Raw genomic sequence first — 27,688 nt, forward strand, 5'->3', positions numbered from 1 at the left:
GGGGGAGGGGCACGGGTAGCAATGACAAAAAATAATAATTATTATTATAATAAAATGAAAGAAAAACCAGCAAGGGCACTGGCTTTATTGGCAGTGCCTCATGTGGCCCGGTGCTGATCCTTTATCTGCCTCATTGACTATGGTACCAGGACTCCCCGGCCTGGCTGGGAATGCTAGGCCACATTAAACAGTCCCCGGGAGGGAGGCAGTCCCAGGCATTGCTCAGTGAAGACACTTACTGTCCAGACTTAGCATGCACATGGACCAGGCTACAGAAAAAGTCGCCGCAATCTGTAGCCCCTAACCTAGGACCATCAATGCAATGGCTGCACTAGTTGGGGGGAGGGGGTGGTTATAAAATAGGGGGGGATAATCCCAGTTAGCTGCAAATGAAGGCTCATGGTGCCATTTCCCAATAGAGGCGGTGTCCAATTGAGTTGGAAGACCAGAGGAGCAGGAGGAGGAAACTGCTGAACCAAAAATACAAAAAAACAAAAAAGAGAATGAATCAGAAAAAAAAAAGAAGGGGGAAATGAAATGAATGCCTGCTTCAGCGATAAAGAAACCAACTGGCAGGGTCACCAGCTGCTCCTAAACTTCCCAGGTGTTACCTTGGAGCTGACAGGACCACGAATCAGTCTGAGCCAGAAAAGCACAGTCTTTTTCATTAATCAAAATAACTCTGCTGTCTTCACATTACACAGCCACTGGGTTATTCTGGGAGAGAAAAAAAGATCATGAAAATGAATTTAGAATTGGATTTGATGCCTAATAATTGCTCTGCAGCTTCTCCCAGGCTTGTCACTGTCAGCGGCTTTACCTTCTACTGTATGTCAGCAAAAGAATTAACCCAAAATGTATCTAAAAAAAGAAAACGGAAAAGGCCTGGACTCTGGGGACTAGAATTGACTGCTGATCATTAAAGGCTTTTGCTAAGGGCTGAGATGCCCGAGAAGGGGTCGCCTTAGCTGCCGGGAGCTCCATTTTCAGGTCATCGGGGCAGTGACCCCGGCCTGGCTGGGTTCTTCTTTGCCAGCAGAATCTCAGCTGCTGTCCTTCCGGTCCCACCGAAACAGCCTTCTGTCCTTCTGTCTGTCCGAGACTCATTCCTTGGCTCTCTGAGCTGGTGAGGGAGAGAGCCTGCCCCCTGGAGGCAAAGGCAGGCTGTGCGCGGCCCCTCATTAGCCTGTGTTAAATATTTGACATTTGCATCCATTGCAGGCATTTAACAGAAGGGTGGGGCAGTGTTTAAATGTTATGCAGTCTTGCCTATAAGCAGGAAAGCTTCATCCAGGCTTCATGGGGGATGTTGGGAGGGAAGAGGCGCGTTTTCTACTCCAACCGAATTGCTCTGAGAGAACCGTGCAACCGCAGTATATCCGAGCCTGCCAGAATGTGTTACAAGACCAGCCCCCTCGTTCCTGAAGGATCCCCGATCCCAACCTCGCCCCCCAAGATAGACCGGGTTTAGTCCCTCTAAACACATTCTCGCCTCAAACTCTGGCCTGTGAGAGATTCCCAGCCGACGGCAAAGCTTTCAGCTTTCCTCCTCCCCAGAAATTCAGATTTATTTCTCTTCCTTATCTTGGCTGCACACCAGACTCCAGCCACTTGCTCCATCTAATTCTAGCCCGAGATCGCCACTTTCCAACGTTAGAGTTGCACTAGGGACCAAGCACCCTCAGCTGATACCAAGCCTAGTCAGACATGAGCCCTTTCCACGGAAAAAGATGTAAGTGAAGCAAGGAGAAGGGAATGTAGACGGTAATGGCATTTCTCAGCAATTATCACACAGATATGATGGAGCTTTCTGTCGTATTTGTACTCCTTGCAGACACAAACACAGGCACCGAGACAGGTACAGGGTAAAGGCTGGAGCTCACATTCTCCCCGGCGCTGTTACAGCCAAGTCAAAGCTGCTTTATGTCCGAGCACTGAGAAACAGGCGACCTTTATTGCAGCAATCTTCTATTCCGTTCATAATTCGAGGGAGGGCTTCCTTTTACTGTGAACCTGTATGGGGTTGATATGACGGCAATAAAATACCTTCGCCTTATTTCTTGGCTGATGGGATCCGAGCCTGGGAACTGTTTGATTTTGACTTGTTCCGAGGCGACTCTGGCCCTAAGGGTAAAGGCACGAGTGACGAGGTTGGAGGTCGTGAAATCTGCAGGAAGGGACAAATAATGCAGGCTGTACGGAACACCTTTGTAGACTGTGTTTTTTGTGTGTTATTTTTATGTTTACTGATTTTATTGCTGTCTTAAGTTTTTAGTTGATAATGTGTATATCGCTCTGAAAGATTTTTACTGCAAAACCTGGAAAGCAGTTAATCCATGTTATAAATAAATCAATTTCTGATTGCAAGAGCCTTTATTTCTCCTGGACTCCAGGCCACCCCCCGACAGATATTCTTCCAACCTGCACCGTTCTCTGGCTGCAGCCAAAGGAACGGGAGCTCGCAGGGTGCCTGCAGGAAGATTGGAGAAGACAAGCATCGGAATTACAAATCTAGAGAGATTTGCATGGGGGGAGGGGGGCCTGAAGCACTTTGCCACTTGCAGGATTGGGTAATTTGAGCTGCTTTCTCTGTGGAATTTCACACCTTATTACCGAGCATGGTTTGCATTAGTGAGCTCGGAGGAGGAGGGGGAGAGATTCTTTTGGAAACAGATAGGAAATGCATAAGAGCAACATCCGCGTCGGCACTGGCATGAAGAGAAAAAGGAAAAAAGGAGACCTATAGGGGAAAAAAAAATACCCCGAAAACTTGGAGCATGAGAGGGATCGCTCTACCTTATGGACAAACTAGGGAGAGGCAAGAAAAAAAAAACGAGAAGGGAAGGGAAGTGAACGAGTGGCAGGGATATGCGGATAGACAGAAGGAACAAGAGAAATGTCTAAAGAATAATAAAAAAAAATCACTAAGCAGAGAAAACAGCAAGAGAATGGTAGCATGGCAGAGAAGAAAAGTTAAGGGAAACATAGTGACAGAGGAAGAACCTCAACTTGGAGATTATTGACATACAAAGAAAATCTCAAACACATCCTTTGCAAAAAGAGAAAAAAAAATAATAAATGCACATTGAAAGCTAAATGCATGAACAAAGTGCTAGGGAGGGACGAGAAAGAATCAACAGTAACACCAGATAAAGGGAAGAAAGAAGACTGAGGTCATCCTGTTAATATTATTCTTATTTATGTGCTGTGATAGAGTATCTCACTACCCCCATACATCTTACTAGCATAATCCTGGCATTTTTATTATAGCTGCCCTGAGTCAAGGTGCTCTCAGAACTAATTATCAGCTCAGACAGACATTCATTCTTCTGCAGGAAACCACCCACATCAACATCTTCAACACTGCATGGAGGAAGAGGCCAGAGAAGATGGGCCAACAGCACGAAGCCTCGGGTCTCGCTAAAGGCTGAACACTTATGTACGGCGTCCAAGGCCTTTAAACGGGGTTGGATTTCTTTCACAAACAGAAGCTCAGTGACGGAGCTGCACGGCAGGTGCTGTGGTTCAGGGCGGCTATCGCTGGGAAACCCAGCCCGCCCGGATTTAATCACAGCAGCCCCCACCTTCACATCTGGTCCTGACCCCAGACCATGAACTTTGTACAGGCTGCACTTTTAATATATTTAGGTGATCTATGTAGCCAAAAGATCCTCCTTCCTCCCTCACCCCACGCCCTCAGGAGTCTACATCATTGCCCTTCTCATCTAAACATCCAGCATCATCAAACCTTTCTCAGAGTAAAACCCCACAAAATGGGTGGGATTGTGACACACAATCCACCTGTCTTGATAGGGAGGCTAAAGGCGGAGCCCTTCCTTGAGTTACTGCAGCATGAATTTACATGCTTTCTCCTTTGGCCAGATACATATGTCGCTAAGAAAAGTGGGACACAGCCTCTTCCGAGATTGTGAGTGTCCCATTAAGAGCAGTGCTTGGGCAAGCTGACCTGTCAGAAGTTATAAATGCCGACTCTGAAATGATGTGAGAATTTAAGGACTGACCGAGTCACAGATTGAGAGTTTCCATCATGAAATGATGCGAGAATGTAAGGAATGACCGAGTCACAGATTGAGAGTTTCCATCATGAAATGATGCGAGAATGTAAGGAATGACCGCATCACAGATTGAGAGTTTCCATCATAAAATGATGCGAGGATTTAAGGAATGACCGAGTCACAGATTGAGAGTTTCCATCATGGAATGATGCGAGAATGTAAGGAATGACCGAGTCACAGATTGAGAGCTTCCATCATGGAATGATGCGAGAATGTAAGGAATGACCGAGTCACAGATTGAGAGTTTCCATCATGAAATGATGCGAGAATGTAAGGAATGACCGAGTCACAGATTGAGAGTTTCCATTATGAAATGATGCAAGAATTTAAGGAATGACCGCATCACAGATTGAGAGTTTCCATCATAAAATGATGCGAGGATTTAAGGAATGACCGAGTCACAGATTGAGAGTTTCCATCATGGAATGATGCGAGAATGTAAGGAATGACCGAGTCACAGATTGAGAGCTTCCATCATGGAATGATGCGAGAATGTAAGGAATGACCGAGTCACAGATTGAGAGTTTCCATCATGAAATGATGCGAGAATGTAAGGAATGACTGAGTCACAGATTGAGAGTTTCCATCATGCTGCCTCAGGCTGTAGCTTACCCAGCCCAATGGGATTCTTCAATATAACCTTATCTATATTCAGCATTTTTTAAGCAGCCAACCCACAATTAAGCTGTGGAATTTGGTGCTGGAGGAGGTGGTCAAAATAGCACGGCTGAGTTTAAAAAATGATTTGGACAAGTTTCTGGAAGAGAGGTCCCTTAACCAGGTCCGGATTTAGGCATAGACAACATAGGCAAGTGCCCAGGGCACGAAATTCTGAAAGCACCAAAACCTTTGGGACTACCCTGCTGACCTTATGTGTCTGGGGGCGAAATCCCCCATCTCCACCATTCTGCCTATGAACACTCCAGGATGGGAAATCGGGCCCTGCCATTAAATACTTATTAGTTAGGCAGAGGTGGGGGATTAGCATCTCTTACATCTGGGAAGGAGCAGCAAGGAAGCGAGCGCTGTCGGTGACAGGATGCTAGGCTAGTGCTCTGGCAGAGCACGGCACTTCTTACCTTCAGTTTCAGCTCTGGGGAAGATATTTTTATATTTCCAACAGAACTGCCAAGACTCAGGCCCATCATCGGCATAAGGAGGGGTCCACCATCTCATTCTGGCTCACAGCAATTTGGGCCACCACCCAGCTTTCACAACAAAAAGTAGCCGCTTATATTCAACCATCTCTTACAATATCCAGTAAAGGAAGAGGAAGGGTCTAAAGCGGCTGCTTTTCTTAGGAGATTGAAAAAGAACAAAAAAAGACAAGAAGGCTGAACAGCTGCTTTTGTGTCTTAGGGCTTAAATCTAACGTTATTAGTGTAACCCTCCACTGAAAACAAACCGTCTCATGTATATCCAGCTCTGAGGTGAAAGGAAAAAAAAAGACAAAAGCTACCCTTTCTTCCAGCAGAAGTCTTTGTTTCAGCTCTCCTGAAAACATTTTTAAGAGCTGCTGCCATCCCTGACTCCAAAGCTGGCAACGCAAAAGTCGCCCGACCTGGCGTGCGGATCATTTCCCCCCCTAAAAACGAGTCTGGGTAACACTGCGGGCCTGCTTTCCTCCTCTAATTACGCCCTTGGCCTGTGATAAATGAAGGTGTCAGACCTGAGGAGCCCCTCTCTTGGGTTTTTTTTCCACCCCCCCCCCCCCCATGCACAGTTGACAAGAGGAGAGCTTGGAAGCTTTATTGCTTTCATAACCTGCATGGAGATGTCATTCCTTCCAGCCCTAATAACTGTCAGGCTAATGATCTCACATTTGCATTAGAGATGAACAAATATTAAAAGCATCATTCTAATCTGTGGATCAGGTCCCAGCGAGCCTCCCACCTAACACCGACGCAAGTTCGGGGCCTTGAGCTGCTGCTGCTCTGGATTTTTCTCTCTGTGGGGATTCTCGTGCTTCGTCTTCCAGGCAAGGGCCAGCTTTCCTGCACGGGAAGAAGCTGGGCTCAGGGCGGAGGGAATGCATCTGGGCACTGGCCTTTCACCTTCTCTTGCATCTGTATCTGTGGCTTAGGTGTCAAGGAGGAGAGCGAGATTGATGCAGCCCCACCTACTCAGTGGTGGGCATTTGCCATCAAGTTTTATGTTTCTCTTATTAGAGCCTTTTGTAAAAGAGTCAGGATGTATTCCGTGTCAGCCAATCCTGGGTTTAGTCCCAAAGTTACGGAATCCATTGAAAAAACGCACAATAAAGGGCTTCAACATACAAGCTTCAAAAACAAAAACAAACCCCTTGAAAGTTTGACTGCAGCTGAGCCGATTGTGGCATTAGCTGGGGGTCCTGCTCCCGCTTCCCCTCCCAGTATCGTACAACTCAACACAAGGTGCGTGTCCAGTTACTTACCCATTACTATCAGGGCTCGGGACTTGCATCAGCTTCCCCTCTCTCCTGCATTTTTTTTTTTTTTTGTCTTGAACCAAGTGTTAAATTCAGAAAAAGTCTGTCCTGGGTTGGGGCAACTCAGAATAATGAGGCGATCCCAGAGTTAGTACTTATGAAAATGCTAAAAAAAACTCTACAAAAACGGTTCTGGAGAAACGACATTGGTTACCCCTGCAGAGCCAACCTGAATTTAAAATCCTCTGGCTGCTCTTTCAAAGGTTTGGATTAAGGCGGATCATCTTATGTAAGCCTCCTCCTGCAGGGATGCCTGCCTAGTGCGTCCTTCAGCTCCTCTGGACGGGATCTCCAGGTGCGATTAGCTCCCCCCCCGAGAACTCGGCTGTAGACGTCTTGTCCTCGAGAGGCGTGGGAGGGTGCCCGCTGCCTTCCCGAAGGAACACTAAGACCTGCTTCCTTGCACAGACCTAGGGCTAGGCATTGGGAAGCCAGCCCTTGCCTTATGGCAGGATTGGATTTCTTTTCAGACTATTGTTTTTATATGTGCATTATATTTATTTAAAATATTTATAACCCGCAGCTTGTTGCTCTCAATGAGGTGCCTCTTAATAAAATACATATTTAAAAAAAAAAATCTATTTGATTGCACTATGTTTTTATGGAATCAGGCTCTGGGCTTTCTGGGAATATCAAACTGAATTACATAAATACTTCATCTCTTTCAGGCGGGCGCCCGAGGATCCCTGGGAAGGAGGTGGCAGAGTTTCTGCCGGGTCTGAATATGAACGGTTGCTCTCTCACCCCCGACTCATGCAGCATCGGGAACAAACTTGATGTAGACCAGCCATTAATGAAAGATAGTTGGCTTTATTTGTAACTCATTATGTTTTTCATGTGCTGCTCTTTACAAAATATATATCTATACACATATACACATCTTCAAGCTCTTGCCTTCCCCACCTGTTCATAAGGATTAACCCTTAGCAGTTCCACTTCTCCTAAGCACAGCACATCAATCTAAATGATGTTTTCTTCACTGTTTTAATTTAAGGAACCAGATTATACTCTTGCCTGCTTTCTAGTGAAGAATGCATGCATCGCTATTACTTCTGTAATCCTATTTGTCTCAAAGGGTTCCATACAGCAGGAGAGAAATGCATTAGGGAGGAAAAATATTCTCATTTGTTCCCTCCTTTGCATGTATTATTTTTATATGATGGACTATGTTAATTGTTTCCATGCTGAAAGCGACATTTCCAGTACCATAATCTGATTCTTCTCAGGCAGGTAAAGACGGTTCCTACTACTGAAATGTCAGTGAAGAAATATTTGGAAGCTGCTTGACAAAGTGCATTCCTCCTCTTCCGGATAAACCGGTGATCACGCAGTCAATACAACTCCAAAACCTCATAAACTCTTGGCCAGTCCTGGTTGCCTAAGACCCATTGCATACGACAGCAAAGACTAGACTGCATTAGGAGGGAGGCAGAAAACCGAGGCCGAGTTAAGAGTTTTATGATTTACGTTTCAGTTTCATGCTCCAGAGCTGTGAAAATCTGGTTGTGGAGTTTTGAGCAATGCGTTGTGCACAGGATCCATTTATTTATTTTGCTGCTGACACACAGCCAGAAGCAAGTCATTCTTCGGGCTGGACAGCAAATAAGAATTTTGCTGTTCAAATCCAGAGCAGGGGCTCTGTGGGAAGCCAAACAGCAGCAGATTAGGCAAAGATGGGGGTGTTCACTGACGTATTTTAGGCCCATCCAGCTCTGAGCCACAGAGTGCATTTGCTTAAGCTTCCTTATCTCTTTCCAGAGATGCAAAGTGGCTCTGGTAATATCTGTCATACAGTAACATAGTAAACAATGGCTAAAAAAAAAGACCCACAGTAGTCCAGTCTCCCCAGCACGGTTATTTCTTTCTCTGGGCAGCCATCTCTACTCTCGTTGACCAGCAAAGGGCCTCCTCCAAAGTCTTATTTAGTGAAAACTGAACTGAAGTATTTAATATTTCTGCTTTTTGCTCATTTTTCTCCACACAATGACCCTTGTCTTCTTTCAATCTTACTACACCACTTCTGGCCTTCCTCCTGTCTGTCTTTACCTCTTTCTTTCCACGTGTCTTTCAGCTTCACCGGGCGTTCCTTTTTGAGGTTCTGTGTACTTTTAATGTTGATCTTTTCTGCCATTATTTTTTAGCCGCCTCTTTGGAGAACCATATTGGTTTCCTTTTCCACTTACTTTTATTAAGTTTTCTTTCATGAAGATTTGTTGCCTTTATCATAGCTCCTTTTGTTGTTCCACCTCACTAAGTTTCATCCAGTCTTCTGGCTCCTCCCTCAAAGTACTTCCCCATTTTAGCAAAGTCTGTATTTTTGAAACCCAGGACCTTGATTTTTGTGTGACTTCCCTCCGTCTTGGCTGCTGTCATTGGTGCTCAGGTGAGCACCTACTCAGACATGAGAGACATTATCTCCATTTGAAAGCATCATGTCCAGATTCACTCCTCCTCTCATGGGTTCCTTCACCATGTGTCTAAGCAGAACTCCTTGAAGGGCATCCACAATCTCTCTGCTCTTACAGATTTTGCAGCAGGGATACTCCAGTTCACATCTGGGAGATTAACATCTCTAACAAGAAACACATCCCCCTTCCTTCCCATCTTTTGGATGTCTTCAGCCAGATCTCTGTCCAATTCTTATGTATGGTTTGGAAGCCTCTAGACAACACTAGTATGAATGGAAGCACCATCATATTTTTTAAGACAGCCCATAATGCTTCCTGTTTTCCCACACCCCCTGTATTTCAGTTACTAGGATATTGTTTTGTCATAAAGAGCTTTTCCTCCTCCTTTCCTGTCCCCTCTATCCTTCCTCAACAGGTTATAGACTGGACTGGCCATATCCCATTCATGAGGCTAAACCATGACTCCATAATAGCAACAATATACAAGACTACTTCCATCATTATGTAAGATTTGTGGACCCTTGTTACTGTGGGCTCAATCTACGGGGAAGGCACTGTAGGCCCTCACTGATGGCTGGTAGATCTACGCAGGGAAGAGACAGAAAAGGAGCTTCACCTATACCAACCCCTTTCCCCTTGGGTTCCGGTGGCCAGAAGGTCTTAGGCGTGAGTCTCTGTGGAAGTGATGTAAGCACAGGTCCAGGGCCAGACTAGGGTCAGAGGCAGGCAATAAACTAGAATGATCAATGTCCAGGCAAGGGTCAAGGGCAGCCAACGAACAAGGGTGTCAAGGTCCAGGCTAGGATCAGATCCAGAAGTCAGTCTGAGGGCAGGCAGGGAGGCAATGCTGGACAAGACAAGACAAGGCAGGCTGGACAGGAAAGATGAAGCAAGACTGGAATGAAGGAGCAGCAGCACACACCACACTTGACAGTGTAGACGACCCATTGCTAAGATGATATTAGGGTGCGAAGCTAAGCCTTAGGTACCCAGCCATACGACATCATTGGGAGGTGCTGGTTGCGGGCCCCTTAAAAAGGTGGAATGGTGTAGAGCATGCGTGCCTAGGGACAGCCTACAGAGAAGTATGAGGCACTGGTGGCATCTTGCCATGATGAGCTTGTTGGATGTTTCCCAACAGTAAAGAGACGAATACCACCAGTTGGGTGAGTAGCTCCCGCAACTGGCAAACATAACACATTAGGGCCTGCAAATCTAGAACTTTGTTCCTCAGACCATGAACATTTGTGCACACATCTTTTCAGCTTTCTTTTGTTGGATTGCTGCTTTTCCTGGGCATCATTTTTTCACTTCTGCTTAATAGTGGACTAATTTTGTAGTTTTCTCCACTCATTTTCTATATTTGTATGTGTTGGGGCAAAGTTTCAACTCCATTGACTTCCTTCTGCCATCCTCATCCTCTAGTGTAATTGTCTGATGACATATTTTCTGAGTTTCTCACTTAGAATCCTTTTCCCTGCCACAGACAAAATGTGGGCCACCTTTACCATAGAGTCTTACTATTCCATACACAGCTCTAGCCCTCAGTATATCCAAATCCTTCTTCTTAACTTAAATACATGACTCAAAACTTGGAGTAATCTACATCTCTTAGCCTTTCCCTTCCCATAAACAGGTAATACTTCTGAGAAGGCAATTGTCTTTGCCATGTACCCAAGCTGCTTCCCCAAAGTCTGGAAATTTCTCTACTATTTCGATGCTGTTTCCAGTGAGGTCATTGGTCCCCCATATAAAATGATAACATCAGTTTTATACTCCTTGATTTCTTTTTCAGGGAATCCTGGAAGGCATTTAACTACTGTTTGTCCCTCAAAATGAGTCTCCAGGTTGATGCTTCTAATGATAGAGTCACCCAGCAGAATTAGATTTCTGATATGTTGTTTGGTAGTATTTTGGGTTTCTGTGGGCCACTGCTGATTTTGCCATTCAAAGGGCTTCTTGTTATGTTTGAAAGTATTTGGGGGATTCTTTTCAGATACTATTTCATTTTCCATTTCTGGAGTATCTTCATTGTCCAATGCAGAAAAAGCACTTTTTATGGATATCGTTTGGAAGAGTTGGTGTCTGTGTTACAGGTCTTACCATAACACAGTCCACTGTAATCCATGTATTCCTGGGCTTCTGAATCCTCTGTGGAAGTGGGGACAGATTCTGGATGCTGCACAATTGGGGAGATTGGGTGTTTCTGGTCCACAGGTCTAATCCTATCAGAGCCCACTGTAATCCATTAATTCCTGGGCTTCCGATTCTTCTTTGGGAGTTTGGGCAGATATTCTGGATGCTGCATAATCAGGGATTTTTTTTTTCAGTCATCAGCAATTTCTCTTTCAGATGTGTTGGCTCCTTTTTTATTGCAGATAGCTGAAGACAAATGGGACAAGACTTCAAATGGTATGCCTTAGGATTAAAGCACCATAGTTGTTGCCCTGAATAAAAGTCATTATATTACTGTGTGTATGATGATTACTTGTATTATTGTGACTAATCTACAAATTGTTATATTAGTAGTACTTTTGTAGAAAAAGGCAGAGAAATCACACCCAGCATTCTCAGGCCACGATATCTGCCCAATCTAAAGTCAAGATGTCACAAATGCCTGTCCACACTTATAGCTCCAGACTATATGCATACTCACTGAAACAGTTATTCACTCCAGCTCCAGAGGAATCAATTGGATAAATTCCAGCACTCCCATACATGGCAAAAAAAAAAATAAACAAAAAACACACCACTTAATTAGTCAAGTAACAAACCCCAAAAGCTTTAGAAAGCTACAGAGCATGAGGAACTTCTAGAGTGCAAGGACACAAGGTCCAAATGGAACACACTTGCTCACCTGCATATTCTCTCTTCTCCATCATTCACCCATCCCTTTTTTTTTTTCTTGAAGGAACAGCATTCACAGGACACTAATCACACACCTTTTCCTTACACACACTATGCCATCCTCAACCCCTGCACTGCTGTTATGGCAACCCCTTTCCACACATGCCAGCAAGGCTAGGGACCCTGGCAACTACAGCATTATCTATCCCACACAAGAACCCCATCACTGCATCATTTACCCTATATCCCTGAAGTCATGACATAGTAGATGAGGTGCTGCCTTTAGCCATCCTACTCTTGAAATTACCCTACTATCTTCTACAACACAATCCTTAGAGGCCAGGATTTCCTGCATATCTCCTACAGTCGCTGCTCTGAATAGAGCTGCATGCATACTGATGAAGGCAAACATGCCATGCAACACCCAACGAGCACATCTGGAGGCCAAAAAGTGATTTTTTTTTTTCTATGCTGGATGCTCTCTTGCTTCTTTGCTAGAGGCTGCTGTTTAGATACAAAAAGCACAGGAAGGCTCTCAGGTGTACCTGGGCAGCACAAGCAAATCTGAGCCCTTTAAAAGAAGCTAAATGTGCCACTGGACACAGTATAAAAATATAAGCATCACATGTGTATATTCATTGCTTAACTAAGACCCAGGATGCTAGCCAGGACCAGCACCTTTATTGTAACCCCCCAGCTGCTGCCTGCATTCTTGCAACTGATCCTCTAGGGCAGTAGTTCTCAACCTGGTCCTCATGACTACCTGCTCAGTCTGGTTTTCAGGAAACCTCTAATGAATATGCAAGAAATAAATAAGAGTTGCATACAATGGAGACAACGCATACAAATATGTCGCATTCATATTCATTGTGGATATTCTGAAAACAGTGGATGTGTTCCAAGGCCTGGGTTGAGAACCACTGCCCTGGGCATCAGAAGCTAGAAGGTTACAAAAGGGTCTGCTCATTGATGGAGGACACTCAAGGATACAAGGGCACAGAAGACCACCTATGGCTGTTGGAGAAGATTCATCCCAATGGGTAAGTCCCTATACATATTTGTCGCCGAGCATCAATGGGGGCAGGCATGTGTTTGCAAATGTCTTTTTGTGGGATGTCTGGCCGTATCTGGGATGTTGGTGTGGCATTTGCTGGGCTTTCCTGTCTTGTATGGGTGTGTTATTTGGGCCTGCTCTCCCCCTCTGTCTCTCTGTTGTGCCTGTGCCTTTGTGTGTGAGTGCTCTGAGTATGGTCCTCTGTTGCATGCATTAGAAAAGCACATGCTGTTTCTATCTTCCCTGAATAGTCTGTCACATTACTTGTCTTTTTTCCTTAGTTAATTGAATGTCTTCTGTGCACCTTACCTCTGCATTCTTTATTCATGCTTCTTAGTGTTACTGTAATTCTCTTTTATCTAAAGTTTAGGGTTTTTTTCTCCACTGACTACCCAGAGCATGGAACAGCATGTCCAAATGGCCATTGCCCTATCAACTAGGCATGCCACCGGGGGAGGCACCCATACATTCCCTGGAGGTGAAGAGATGACCCTCTTGGCAGTGTAGCGGTACATGCTACCTTGTGTCCCACTTTGCATCTGCTGCTTGCTGATTTATCTAAGAGACATCCAGATTAATGACCTTTATTCTCGCTCCTAGCCTCACCCAGCATGCACGTATTCTGCCAGCAGTAGCAAGAGCCTCCAGCAGTGGAAGCATGATTCACACACCCATTTTCATCTTTGTGTGTGTGTATGTGGCAGAGAAAGACCATTATGACCTATCTAGTCTGCCCAGCCACATCAAGTGTAACGGGATGTAAGTGCATGGGTAAAGGGTGGGTCCCAATAGTATGTAACTGGGGAGAGGAGCATAAGTGAATAGTGCGTCAAGATGCCTGTGCAAGAGGTAGGGACTGTCAATGCCACTTTATAACAGACAAATGCTGTGATGTGCTGAGGAGGTCATGGTATTTTCTCTTTAGAATTAGATATGACTGCAAACAGGCGCTTTTTAAATTTTATAAGCCGTTTTTGGCACTCATGCCAATATAATCAAATAGAGTAAAAAAAAACAAAAAAAAAACTGAATGACATGGGCCAGCTCTTGTGATTTTCTATGGAAACAAAAAAGAAAACTAAAAAAATCATTTTTCCTCCCATAGGATATAATAAGGGGAGAGTGGCCAGCGCCCCTCCTCTTCTGAGCTGGAGTTCAGGGTGGAGGCCTCTGGGGACAGGTTGGGGGTGAAATCAAACCTGGGACCCAGTAAGGTGGATCACCAGGGGGCGGAAATCGCGACAATGGAAAATATTGGTGGTCTCAAGCTACTGCTGGCTGTGAATATGGACAGCGGCTGAACATCTCCTTTTACCACAGGACAGATCTGGGGGGAAACCCGATAGTTCATTGTTAATGGTATTCACCTCCTGGTGGCCAAAACAGCCGAGGGTAAGTCAAGCTAGATGTGGGAAATCCTAACAGGAAATATGGCAGCATTAATATGAGCAATGAAGAAAAAGATGGATCTCACCACCCAGCAGCAGGTCAACTAGAAGGAATAAGTGTCATAAGTAATTAAGCTGAAATACTTAGCAAACAGCAGTTGGACAGTCACAGCAGGGGGGTTAATTCTCATCAGGAGGCTTCCGCAAAAACCTTTACAGAATTGTAAGTGTTTGTGTGAGTAATTATTGAAATAAACAACAACGCACCAGTACAGGAGAAGACAATTTAATATCCGAACCTTGGGGGATATGGGCTTAGGCTCCTTAATCTCTCACTTACCAAATGAACTAGTTTGTTGACGTTAAAAGGAAGAGAAACTGCAACTAAAGGAATTCAATCAAGAGGCCGAAGATGCAAGTCACGAAGAAACTGGCTGCGTTTCTGGAGACTTTTTCCACAGATCTTGTTCTTTCCTGCTTCCATTTTTAACCTACCTTTTGCAGTTTAAATAACCTCTCCCACCCAAATCGCAAGTGTGGTCTATCAGCAGTTTCCTAACGCTTTCTAGTACTGATATTTAGAATTTTACAGTAATTTCAAGGGCAGAAGGGAGCAAAGGAGGCAATTTCCAAAGGAGCTGTGCATGTAAATGTAACATACTAGCGTAGCAATTTGCAGAAGCCATTACTTAAGTAAAATGCACTTATGCGAGTAAAGCCTATGGACAATTCAGTGGCATATATTGTAGCAATTTGCAAAAGCCCACTTACATGAGTTAAGTGCATTTACAGATGTAAACCCCAATTTTAAGTATGTAAATGCTTTTTTTAAAATCAGGCCCAAAGTGTTCTATTCAATTCTTTTTCTCCTACATCTGGGTGCAAATCTATTTCACAACCGAGATGCACCAAAACCTTCCCGTCACTTACAGCTGTAAAAGGATTTCCCATGCCCGCAGTTGCAAATGTTTTCATATTCAAGTCAGAATCATGAGAAGGCTCCCGTTTTTAAAAGACCATATTTTCAAAATGAATCACTGCCCCTCCCACTTCTACTCTAAGGCGGTCTTCAAACATTTTTGGGAGTTGTAAACCTGCCACAATGATCTTAACTGGAATATGAACAAAAGGCATCTAGAGTCGGCTTGGGATAAGCCATTCCCTACGAGAGTCCTGTCTTCCTTCTCCCAACCCAACACGCTCTGAGGAAGCTTCAGGCTGACTCACTCATTTACTGATGTGAAATGGATGGGTCAGTCTATACTCGCAGACAGTGTCAAAAATTTCACGTACATGATTCTGGGCACATTTGTAATGCCCTCCCACATTTCAAAAGTATGTCCAAATCTAGTGAAGCTCATAGAAACTCCAGCTTTCTTCCATCAATGGTAAGGTTTCTTTGGGATATAGCAAACCAGTTGAGGTGCTGGGCTCTACCTTAGGATAGGATCCAAGACACAGTCAAACTCATCCATCTACACCTGCCCTTTGATGCAATGAGTACCACACTGGTAGAGTTGGGATGGCAAGGAAATTTTGATCGGATCTTTTGCCTGGACCTTTTTGTTCAGCATTTGTAGCTGTCTTACACGGATTGCCGTTTACTAATAAGGATCACATCCAAGGCCTGTGGTGCCTTCCAGGCGAGCAATGCAGTGTAAAGTGCCCCTTGTTGAGATGCAAGGAGGAGTTCATAAGATCACAGACAAATATTAACAGAACAGCTGCACTTTGAGGCAAAAGGAGGCATGCAGATTATATTTCCTCTGCATGACTAATACGTTTAAAGGAGATTCTTGTTTCATGTTCAATGGAAATTGATCCTGCACTCCGGAAAGCCTTTGGTATAAATTAAATCCTTAGCACTATATTTATTTATTTATTTATTTATTTATTTATTTATTTCGGATTTTTATATACCGACATTCTCAATACAAGTATCGAATCAGGTCGGTTTACATATAACAAAACTTTCGCACAAAAGGCGTTACTATAAGACCGATACTTCTATATCCAAAACCAAATACATAATACTTATGAGAGAAATCTCTAAAGAACACCTTAGACTTATGATAAGTATATTTACAATTATTCAGAAGAGAGCTCTATTAAAGCTAAGGGACCTCTTAGGATGAACTCATAAGGCAGAAGGACAGAAGTGGCTCAGTGATCCCTGGCTCTGACATTTCTGTGGGGAGCGTCGAAGCATCAGGCAATACTCTCCATCCCCATATCAATGGCAACAGGACCCAAACTTGGCTTCTGCTAAGAACCCTGCCTTTACACTCTTCTCCCCTTTGGAGGTGCACTCGAAGGTTCCTTGTTGGAAATTAAAGCTTTGTAACCTTGAAGACAGAGTAGAGCCCAAGATAAACCAGCTCTTTGCCTTCCTTCCATTCCCACCTTCCCCCCCCCCCCCCTTCCTGTGAACACAGCTCCCCTTCTGCACCAACTCAAAAGAAGAGATGGTCTTGGTTTGCAATCTTGAACCAAAATACAGCCCATCTCCTGCGCCAACAGGCCAACCCTACTGGTCTCGTTAAAGACTTTCTGGATCCTGGCTCTGATTTGGGTACCTTGTTCATATGTTTTAATGCAGCATGCTTAAGGTAACAGAATAGAATGGGACGAAGGAATTTTGAGTAGTAAGTTGTACATTTTTGAGTGCTATATGTTTTATTAAATCATTCAGCATTTTGAAGCCAGCCGATAAGGAAGGCTCGCACTTGCTCTTCATATACTTTTCAGGGAACATGGCACTGAAGAAAATGTGCAGAGCAGGCTCCCCTCTGTTGCACATAAACTGGAAGAGTTCAGGTGCTCATGTGATGGGTTATTTAACATCCCCTCATCACCGTTACTACAGGATCATTAATATGGGGTGTCTGTCTTGCGCTAAACTAGATTGCTACAGACCTGTCTTACCCCAGGGCTCTACAATGCATTCAAGCAATTTGAAAAAAAATGTCACTACTTAATTTTTTTTTCCCTTTACTCTTCTGTGAAGCAGAATAAAGCAGAGGGACTGTCCATGTGTTCCCAACCTCTACCAGCAGAAGTAGACAGGAAATGATCCCATCAGAGCCAGTGGGAGCACTGAGAGGAGAGGATCACCTTGTTCTTATGTTCTTAGGCTTCCCAAACCAATCCTAGCGAACCCCAACCGGTCAGGATTTCAAACTATCCACAATAAAGATGCATGAGATTTCTTTGCATACCCCACTGCTGCCCTGTATATGCATGTTTATTTCATGCATATTCATTGTGGATATCCTGCAAACCCAACTGGCTGTGGGGTTACTGAGACAGGTTAAGGAAGCCCTGCATTAGAGGCTGGTGGCTGGTTGCATGATGACTCCAGAGAGATGAAAGTAAAAAGCAGTAGATACGTTTCTACCCACACAAAATTTCAGAGGACACAGTTATCGCCTTTCATATAGAAAAACATGAAAAGGCTTAAACCCCCCACTAACTCACAGTTCTGTAACAATATTTCTCTCTGTTCAGACAAAGCCATTAGAATTCACTGCAGCTGAGTTCTGAGTCCCTACCTGCCCAATGTAGCTTTTCCTCACTTATGTACCCAACCATGCTCTGTGCAGTGAGATCTGGGAAAGAAACATTGCTGTCAACTAAGAGTTTGGTGGTAATGCATCAGTTGCATCTTATAATGACCCAACTGAACAGATAAAATGGTTTTTTAAGCTAAACTTTCTCAAAAAAGCAAGACAACCGTAGAATCCAGCCTGGTTATAACAAGGGTATTTATAACTAGATGTCAGAATATAAAAACTTTATAAGGTTTCCAAAAGTTGGATTTGGTAGCAAAAATGCACTGAATGATCGTATATCTCATTGAATTACAGTATCTGGAACCTTGACCTCATTAGCAGTTGTGTAAACACACACAAAAAAATTCTTTAAATATGCATTTCCTACACTTACTGAGATTCTTCTTTAGGAAGACCTTTAACTCACAATCTTTTCTACCTTCAATAAAAATTTCACACCGCAGCTATTTTAACCAAATTTCATTCTATGCTCTCAGAACTTATTGTCCTGCAGACTGGTTACAACAGGAACACAGATAAACATATTTGAAAGGCAAAGAAGAAGGAAAAAAAAAAAAAAAAAAAGGAGGCCTTTGCTAATTGATAAACAGAATATGCCCAGCAGTTCTTCCATCTTCCTCATAGGGTTTATGCCAGCTACAGGCTCAAAACACTTAGTTACAAACTAAAAATTGAGCTCTGTTGCAGAGACCTAAGTATAGAACTCGACCCCACGCCTGGCATCCTCAATTAGGTCCCGAAGAGAAGCAAATGAGGTGCAGCCGTTCCTTCACAGTCTGATGCCACCGTAGACAATCTCATTCATGTTAAAACAGCTAAGAGAGAATACATTTATGACAAGAGTGACAGTGAAAGAGTGCAACAGAGAAGACATACGAGAGGCAGAGAGAACAGAGGAAGACAGCAAAGAAAAGAGAGGAAGGGGTAAATAGATAGGAAGGGAGGGAGAGCAAACAGAATTTTTCTAATATTTAACACACATTGCTTAGGTTAGGTGGTGGCTTAGTTAGCACACGGCACAGAAAATCTGCACGACAAAAAGTCTGACTGCTTCTGTAAAGGCAAAAAATAAAACAGATAAAAAAAAAAATGAGCACATGAAATCCAACAAATATCGGCCTGACTGCATAAGCACAGAAAGCTTGCTCACACCTCCTGCAACACTGCTCTCCTAAAGGCAGCATCTGTCAGGAAGTGCTTTTTTTTTTTTTTTTTTTTTTTACTACTTTTAGTCAAACTATGGTAGCAGAAGACTCAAACCAAGCCGTGTAGATTCAGAAAAGGTTCAATGAGGAGAGATCCAGGAGCCGAGCCAGCTGCCTGCAACATCCCCCCCACTGAACGCGGCACTTCTCAGGCTTGCTGTATTATTTTACATTTACTTTCTTTTTTTCCCCTTTCGGACAGACGGAGGAAAGGATGACCAGCTCTCTGAACAATCTTGTGTGACAGAGACGAGCCTTCTGAAAAGCTATTTAGCAGCCAAAGCACGGCGATATATCTTACCCTCTGCCCTATCGCTTTAGTACATTCTGAAAATAGGCAGAAAGTGATATTTAAACTGCATCATTTGGGCTTGATTTGTTCAAACTAAATCAAGATAAAACAAGTGTACTAGTAGAGATCACCGTCTTTCGTCTTTGCATTGGAGGGAGACACTTTATTACCATTGCCCTTTCGGTGAGTTACAGAACGGAGCTTCTGATGCCCACCCCCCTCTATAAAAGGCTGCTTACCATTTGCAGAAATGTGATTCTCCCACTGTGGGTGTCCACCCTGCCTGGAAGTGTCACTGAGCTGGATGTAAAGTCCGAGGTAGTGTAAGATCCCCAGGGTCACTCCGAAAGCTCCCATCTTGGTCCCAGGCAACCTCGTCCGGTCTCACATGTGGGGGGGAGCGGCGACAGCAACAACAAAAAGAAAAACTGTCGGGGGGAGGGGGGGGAGCAGAGTCCTCGTGCCCTCACCGCGGAAGCTGGGCGCTCCCTCCTCGCTGGCAGGGCGGAGAGCAATCGCCTCCCAGCTCGCTCCCCGCTCCGTGCGGTGCCAGACTGCAGAACTCTTTCCTCCGGCGGAAGGCGCTGTGCTTGCGGTGGGAGCAGTAGCCTCAGCCCCGAGCCTCCAGTGAGGCGGAGGGATCTGAATGGTTGATTTATCAGCAAAGTTTTTTTTTTTTTTTTTTTTCCAGGACAGGCGTATTTAAAGCCGTACTGACAACTTTCTGGCGGATCGGGCTGTAACGAGGAAGGAGGGCAGGGAGGGGAAGAGAAAACAACCCAGAGGGGCTGGGGGTAGGGGGGAGGAGTGCGCTGGCGAGCCCACAGGACCTGTTACCGAAGAAATATAGCATATTGCTAAAATAAATAAAGGGAAGCTACCTAGAAGAAGCAATAAACTAAATCCAGTCTGCTTACCGCATTTGTTCTCGTTAGGAAATTCAATATTTGTTTTCAGCTTCCCCATCAATAAAGGGACTGCAAATTTTTTTATTTTTTTTTTATGTTCATACAGGCTCTTTGCCTTCTGGTATTTCTCTGTGGAGAAAAGGAAAGAACAATTTTTTTCTGCTCAATTAAATACTGAAATCGATGAATGATTTATATTTTTGTTGGTGTGCTCCCACGGGCCATACAGAGGACTCATGCCCGTATCTGCTTTTAATGTTCTTTAACATTGCATAATTTGCTTAAAACAGCTCCATATCCGGCTTTGCAGGTTAAATTTCCATCCCTCCCTACCCCCAAAAAAATAACCACTCATATCCACATGGTCTTGTCCCATTATTTCGTACATTTAGAAAAGTCACTGAATATAAATTCTGCATTATTTTACCAGTTAGTTCCATTAAACTTGTAATCTAGCAGCTGTGACACTCCCCACCATCATGCACTTTCTGCATACTACAAACAATACAACAAACCTAACAGTAAATGAAGTCAGATAAATACCGAGTGGGCATACAAATTCCCGTAATGCAGCACCCAAGCCAACCCACCCCTTCCCATTTGTTACCATCAAGATTATTGTAATCATCTAAATGGCTACCAACAGTAGTGAGGCTATTGCCAGAACAACAGACAATAACCTTTTGGCACTGACTGGGCTGATTTCTGGGGAGATTTAGGATGCTTGTTTTAATCTGGCTACCTCATGGCCGGATTAAATTGAACTGTTGCCAGGATGTGCTGCCTTATAACTGGTTGTAGTTTTCTCTCCTTATCACCTGATTGGAGGGTACCCAACCACCACCAACCTGCCAGCATCAACCTGGGTGGTTTCTGGAGAGTTGTGGCATCCTGGTTCCAATCAGGCTACCCCATGGTCTATGGTGTCACTAGGCTCTGCTTCCTTTATATGCCATTTGTTTTCATTTTATCACTTCCCATTCTCATGGAACGGCTGCCCTAAGAGGTAAAGCTAAGGAAGTTAGGGCTGCTCAGTTTGGAGAAGAGGTGACTGAGGGAGGATAAGATAAAGGTCTACAAAATCATGAAAGGACTTGAACAAGTTAATATAAATCGGTTATTTACTCTCTCAGATAATAGAAGGACTAGGGGGCACTGTATGAAGTTAGCAAGTAGCTCATTTAAAACAAATCGAAGAAAATTCTTTTTTTACTCAGCACATAATTAAGTTCTGGAATTCATTGCCAGAGGATGTGGTTACAGCTGTTAGTGTAGCTGGGTTTGAAAAAAGGTTTGGATAAGTTCCTAGAGGAAAAATCCATAAACTGCTATTAATTATTAAGCAATAGTAGCTAGAGATTTATTTAATGTTTGGGTACTTGCCAGATACTTGTGACTTGGATTGGCCACTGTTGGAAACAGGATGCTGGGCTTGATGGACCCTTGGTCTGACCCAGTATGGCAACGTCTTATGTTCTTATTTTTACTCAAACCTGATTTCCCTTGCCTCTGCTCGGAAGATGTAAAGAATGGATTGTTTGAGCTACTGCAACCTCCAAAGTCTGTTGCTATTACATCTGTTCCAAACACGACTGAATTTTGTCACAGCATTGGACTGCACCACCTCTGCCTTAAGGTTACTACAGACATCTACCACCCTCTCAGCAAAGAAGTATTTTCCCATGTTTTCTATAAACTGTATTTATGTCTCATATATTATACCACCCATCTGTTGAACAACAGGCTTTTTAATGTTCAGGTCCTAGGCAGTATGATGTTTCAACACCTGCAACTTGTGATCGACTCCCTTGAAGACTGATGCTTTATCAAAAGGTGGCAGTCATTTATGTCTTCTCACACGTGTAAAGAAGAAATATATGAGGAGTCCACCCAGTCTGCCCGTCAGTAGGTTCCGTCCCGTGCCGACTCAGCCTTCACTGAGTGAATGCCTCTTCTCTTCCCTAACCTGCCCTGCCACTGAATGGCATTTGTGTCTATCCCAAGCAGGCTTGAGCTTGGTCACAGCTTTAGCTTCTGTCTTTTAAGGACTTCAGGATGGAAAGAACCCCAGAAATGCCTCTCTCTTATCTAGCTTCCCAGGTTGTGGAATTCCCTTCCTCTCACACTATGCCTGGAAGAGATTTTAACAAATTTAGGAAAGGCCTCAAAACTGCACTATTTTTGAAAGCATTTGATCTATAATTGAAGATATTTGCATTAGTTCTTAGTTAAGATGTTTATTTTAATGAACCTACACTGTTATGGTTATTGGTTTTTTTTTTACTCAGCTTATGTTTTATGTTTTTATAAATTAATTAATTAATATTTATTTTTTATTGCACATTGCTTGGATTTTTATGGAAGACATGCAATTAAATAAATAAATAAATAAATAAACAAGACTGTTAAGAACATAAGAATTTGCCATACTGGGTCAGATCGAGGGTCCATCAAGCCCAATGCAGGTTACAAGTATCTGGCAAGTACCCAAACATTAAATAGATCCCATGCTACTGATGCCAGTAATAAACAGTGACTAGTCCCTAAGTCAACTTGACTAATGTCCGGCACTCTTTCAGTAAAGACATGCCAGTGAGCACAGATAGGTCTATTGCAATGTATTGTAATGACCCCCATTGTCTGTAGGAGTATGCTTTCAGTTTCTAAGTAAATGAAAAATGCAGCATTACAAAAGAAAAAAACAGCCAAAATTCAGGGTTTTTGATTAATTTCCTTTCCTTTCAGAAGCAAAAAGAAAGCCTCAGCATCATAGACTTTAAATAACCCCTTCTCACCTCATCCACAGCATCTCCCAATGCAAAATAGGGCAGGAGCTATCCCCAGTTGCTCTTGCCACACTGAGTCCTGGCTTCAAAATGGCCCCAGCTGGCCCTGAGGCTGGCACCATTGTGTTGTACAGCCATAGTGCATAAAACTGTACAACAAAGCAGCCAGCTGGTACTAATGGGGCAGGACCAATCAGCAGGCTAGGGGGAGGCCCAGGCCTGGTGCAACCAGGTGAGCATACCATGCATTTGCATGGGGCAGCATACCTGGGGGAGGCGGCAAGCTGGTGGCAGCAGGAAAGACCGCGGGGCCGCCAGCAGCCAAAGAAGCAGAGAGGCTGCAAGCCGCTAGCACTCAAGCCGCTGGCGGCTGTCGAAGAGGCCCGTCTTCCAGTTGCTTGCATGCACATCCATGAGCTTGCACAGCTTCCACATCCCCCCCAAACAGGAAGCCCCACAGGGCCGGCCCGAAGACATCAGGAGGCCTAGGGCCATAGTGGAGCTCATCCCACATGACCCGAAGACAACAGGAGGCCATGTGTGTGAGTGGCTGGGAGCATGTGTGTGTATGAGAGCCTGTGAGCCTGTGAATGTGTCTGTGTGAGAGCCTGTGTGTATGTTTGTATGCCTGTGAGAGCCCATGTGTCACATATAGGCTCTCAGAGGCAGGCGTGCACACACACACACATATACATAATGTATCTGTGAGGGAGAGAGAGCCTGTGTATGTTAGAGAGAGGGAATGTGTGAGAGAATGAATGTGTTATTGTGCATGTGTGTGAGAGAGAAGATAACATTTGGGCATCCCTACCTCCCCCAGTCCACCACAGTTTCAGGGTGACTGGAAATCAGAAGATCACAGGTATGGAGAGCAGGAGATTTTTTTTTAATCCTTATTAGTTTAAATTATTGAGTGTAATTTGATAATTTTGCTCTTTCAAACTATTTATTTTTGGGGGGGAATAGAACATTTTTTAATTATTGGATTTTTTAATTCATCAGATATTTAGAAATATTTTCTTGGTGTTTGGGAAATTTTGTATATTCTATTCATTAACTGTTTGAAATATTCTTTTTATGAATATGATTTACTATAATGATTGTTTTATATTTCTTGATTTTATTATTTAATGTTTTTATGAAGAATGGTAAGTTTCTGTTTTTCCATTGTTGCTCTGCATGTTGAGGCTGGCATGTTGTGGGTTCCAGTTCAGTTCTTCTCAGAACATTTCTGTTTATACTTTCTGATCTCTTTATTCTGTATTTGGCGAGGTCTCTCTGTGTTCTGCATATGTGACCAAGGTGAGATATTTTGCTAGCATGTAATTTCTGTGTAGGGATGTAAAGCAGCCTGGTTTCCTAATAAGCTCTTTTATTGGTGTTCTAGAGCCTGGTGTAATGTGTGCAGTGTTGCCTTTTCATTGATAAGGTTGGTAGGATTCTTTTGGTATGGGAGGTTTATTATATTGTACTGGTAATTCTGTTTGTTCATGACTTTCTGAGGACCAAGCTCTCACCCAATACGCATTACAAAAAGTCTAATTCCATAGAAGTTCAAGTGTCTTTTTTGCAGAGTTTTCTGGTTGGCACCACAGGAGTGCATGTAAATATAATATGCAGGTTGTAAGTGTTATGTTTGCTTCAGCAAACTGTACTTTTGAATGTTCTTTTTCAGGTAAAATTTATTATAAATGCATAATTGAATTGTGTGTGTCTGTAAAGGATGTGGGGGTGTGTGGGGTGGCGTGTGTGCAAGGCTGTAAGACTGCCTAGGGTACCTAATACCCTTCCCTATCCATGGGTTCTGGGCAGGGGGGGGGGTGTCAGTTTTTAAAAATATAGATTGCAGGATGGAGCTGGGCTTTATGTGATGAGCCCGGGACAGACACTGAATTAATTGGGGGTGGGGCAGCACAGTAATTTTTCACACACAGAAGCAAAAAAGCTTGCACCCACCCTGAGATTGCCCAGTGGTGGGTGGGGGGTGGATAGCTAATTTTATTTAAGTTCACAACACTGGTGATTATCAGCAGTAGGAGGACCTGAGAAGGAGTGTATGTTAGACCCTCCTTAAAAGCCTGGTCCACCTTAAGTCACAGAAGAAAGGGAGTTCTGCTCTGAGGAACGTTCTCCTTAGAAGGGGATATCAACCTAGGCCCATAGAACTCAGAGGGCCCCAGGGAAGAGAAAATGAAGGCTAATACTGCTGAACTGTGAGTTATGCTGTTGTCTTTATTTTGTGAATTGCAAAGAAAAGCAGAACTGTTTTTATTTTGTTTTCTTCTCATTAATAAAGAAGATGATTAAAAAAATCAACCAGAGTCCAGGCTGAGTCTGAACTCTGGCTAGTCCAGGACCACTCATGGTACTATATGACCCTTCTTTTCCTTTTGTTCTTTGTTGTTTTGTTTCTATTTGTTTTTGAATTGATGTTTTTTTTAATTAAATTAAACAAACTGTAATAAACATCAAACAAAACAAAAATGAATTACAAAACAACTAAAACAAATGTTTTTCCCAGCACATCCTTAATTGTAAGTGGAGAGAGCCAAACAATGGCTCAGATTGTGTACAATTGCCCTTCCATTAAGTTTGATGATAGCCTGGTGGCACTCAGTATCACATCTGATTCTGCTACTGACTGATTTCACCAAGTAAGCATTTAGAACAAGGAAGGAAAACCAGTTTTAAAGTCTTTAGTGTGGAAAGGGGGAAGCTAAAGGGGTTTTATCACCAAAATGTATATCTGGTTATTCCCACCAGTGGAAGGGAAGCTTAACCATGAGGTAAAATGGGCAAGGACCTTCAATGTACGTTTGAGGAGGATTGGGAGAATATTCACAGTTGAGTGTAATGCCCCTACCCTCTGGTATAGCCTCCAGCAACATAAAGCATCCTAGGAACATGGCTGAACTTCCTGTAGCCCTTGAGCCCTTTTATAGGTCCTACAGTCGGGACTTCCTGTGACAAGTACACATGAGATCACTCCCTGCCTTGTATAAAAGGAAGCTCAGAATCATTATCCAGTGCCTTCACAACAGGTCTCCTTCTTTAGCAGTGCTAGTTGCTTGGTGTCCCTGTTTGCTTTGGGTTCTCTGCTGACTTCATATAAGGGATGCTGGCATATATGTTTCAACAGAAAAACAAGATCAGAATGACAATACAGAATGACAATACATGTCCAGGTTATCTGATCTGTCTGTGGACTTAAGCGCTATAGGTGCTTTCTATTAAACAGAAGCTAAGCCCAGGACAGAACCGAAAACAACTCAAATCTACCCAGAGACAAAAACCAGCCTAGCCAAGTGCAATTATCAGACAGAAAAGCACTGACGTGGCAGAGGACTGCTGGTCAAGAGGTGACAGGACTAAGACTAGACTCATGTCTGAGGTGCCATGCAGCAGGAACAGTAAACCCCCCCCCCCCCTCCAATGGAGAAGGGAGGGCTGGTGGTCTGAAATGAAGAAGCAACCCCATTATTCCTGCTGCTTGACTATCTACGAGTTGTTTTCATATGCATGTCTGGGTTGTTAAAAGTAGCAAGGAAGAGAGTGAAAAGGGGGAGTGACTGGCAGAAGAAAATGCCATACACACCAGCAGAAGACAATACCCAAAGATTCACCCCTGCCTCTCCCTGCAATGAAGCAGATGAGCTCCAGTGTCCTGTGCCTTTAAGAAGTTCTCCTGTTACCTGTTTGTCTTGAACCTGTCTTTTTCTTCTCCAGGGCTCAGACCAGCCTTAGCCCAGCATACGACTGGAACCATGAATGCCTGCTCCCTTCAGCAGAGACTGTCTCCTCAGGGTGAAATGGAAGGTAATCTCCTAGGTCTGGCAGCTAAGATTTCATGGTAAAAAATACAGAGTAATGCATTTAGGATTCAAAAACCCAAGGGAAAGGTACCATATTGGAGGTGACATTCTTCTAAGCACACAAGATGAGCGGGATCTGGGGGTAATTGTAACTGATGATCTTAAGGTGGCCAAACAGGTGCATAAAACAATGGTAAAAGCCAGAAAGATGCTTGGCTGCACAGGGAGAGGAATGGTCAGCAGAAAAAGGGATATGATATTGCCCCTGTATAGGTCCCTGGCGAGACCTCCGAATACTGTGTACAGTTCTGAAGGCTGGTACCTTCAAAAGGATATAAACAAAATGGAGTCTGTCCAGAGGGTGGCTACTAAAATGATTAGTGGTCTTTGTTCTAAAGCATATGGTGATAGACTTAAAGATCTAAACATATATACCCTAGAGCAGGGATGGTGAACTCTAGTCTTTGAGAGCCAAAAATAGGCTGGGTTTTCAGGATATCTGCAATGAATATGCATAAGAGAGATTTGTAGCACTACCTCCATTATATGCAGATCTATCTCATGCATGTTCATTGCGGATATCCTGAAAACCTGGCCTGTTTGTGGCATTTAGGGACTGGAGTTCGCCATCACTGCCCTAGAGAAAAGGTAAGATAGGGGATATATGACAGAAGTGAACCTTTTTCAATGGAAAGGAGGCTCTAGAGCAGGGGTGGGCAATTCCAGTCCTCGAGGGCCACAAACCTGTTGAGGTTTTAGGATATCCTAATGAATATGCATGACATAGATTTGGATACAACTGAGGCAGAGGGCATGCAAATCTCTCTCATGCATATTCATTAGTGATATCCTGAAAACCAGACTGGTTTGTGG

General features: G+C 43.7%; 1 protein-coding gene across 1 annotated transcript in view; it reads right to left on the reverse strand.

The window, feature by feature from the left end:
• VSTM2L (V-set and transmembrane domain containing 2 like) overlaps window positions 1–19,931 on the reverse strand; it is a 97,283-nt gene extending 77,352 nt beyond the window's left edge. Inside the window, exon 1 of the mRNA XM_029614127.1 lies at window positions 19,549–19,931. Coding sequence (XP_029469987.1) covers window positions 19,549–19,666 — 118 coding nt within the window. The 5' untranslated portion in view covers window positions 19,667–19,931. The remainder of the gene's footprint in view (window positions 1–19,548) is intronic.
• Window positions 19,932–27,688: the final 7,757 nt, after the last annotated feature.

Source organism: Rhinatrema bivittatum, chromosome 8 (assembly GCF_901001135.1).
Source record: "Rhinatrema bivittatum chromosome 8, aRhiBiv1.1, whole genome shotgun sequence".
Taxonomy (NCBI): domain Eukaryota; kingdom Metazoa; phylum Chordata; class Amphibia; order Gymnophiona; family Rhinatrematidae; genus Rhinatrema; species Rhinatrema bivittatum.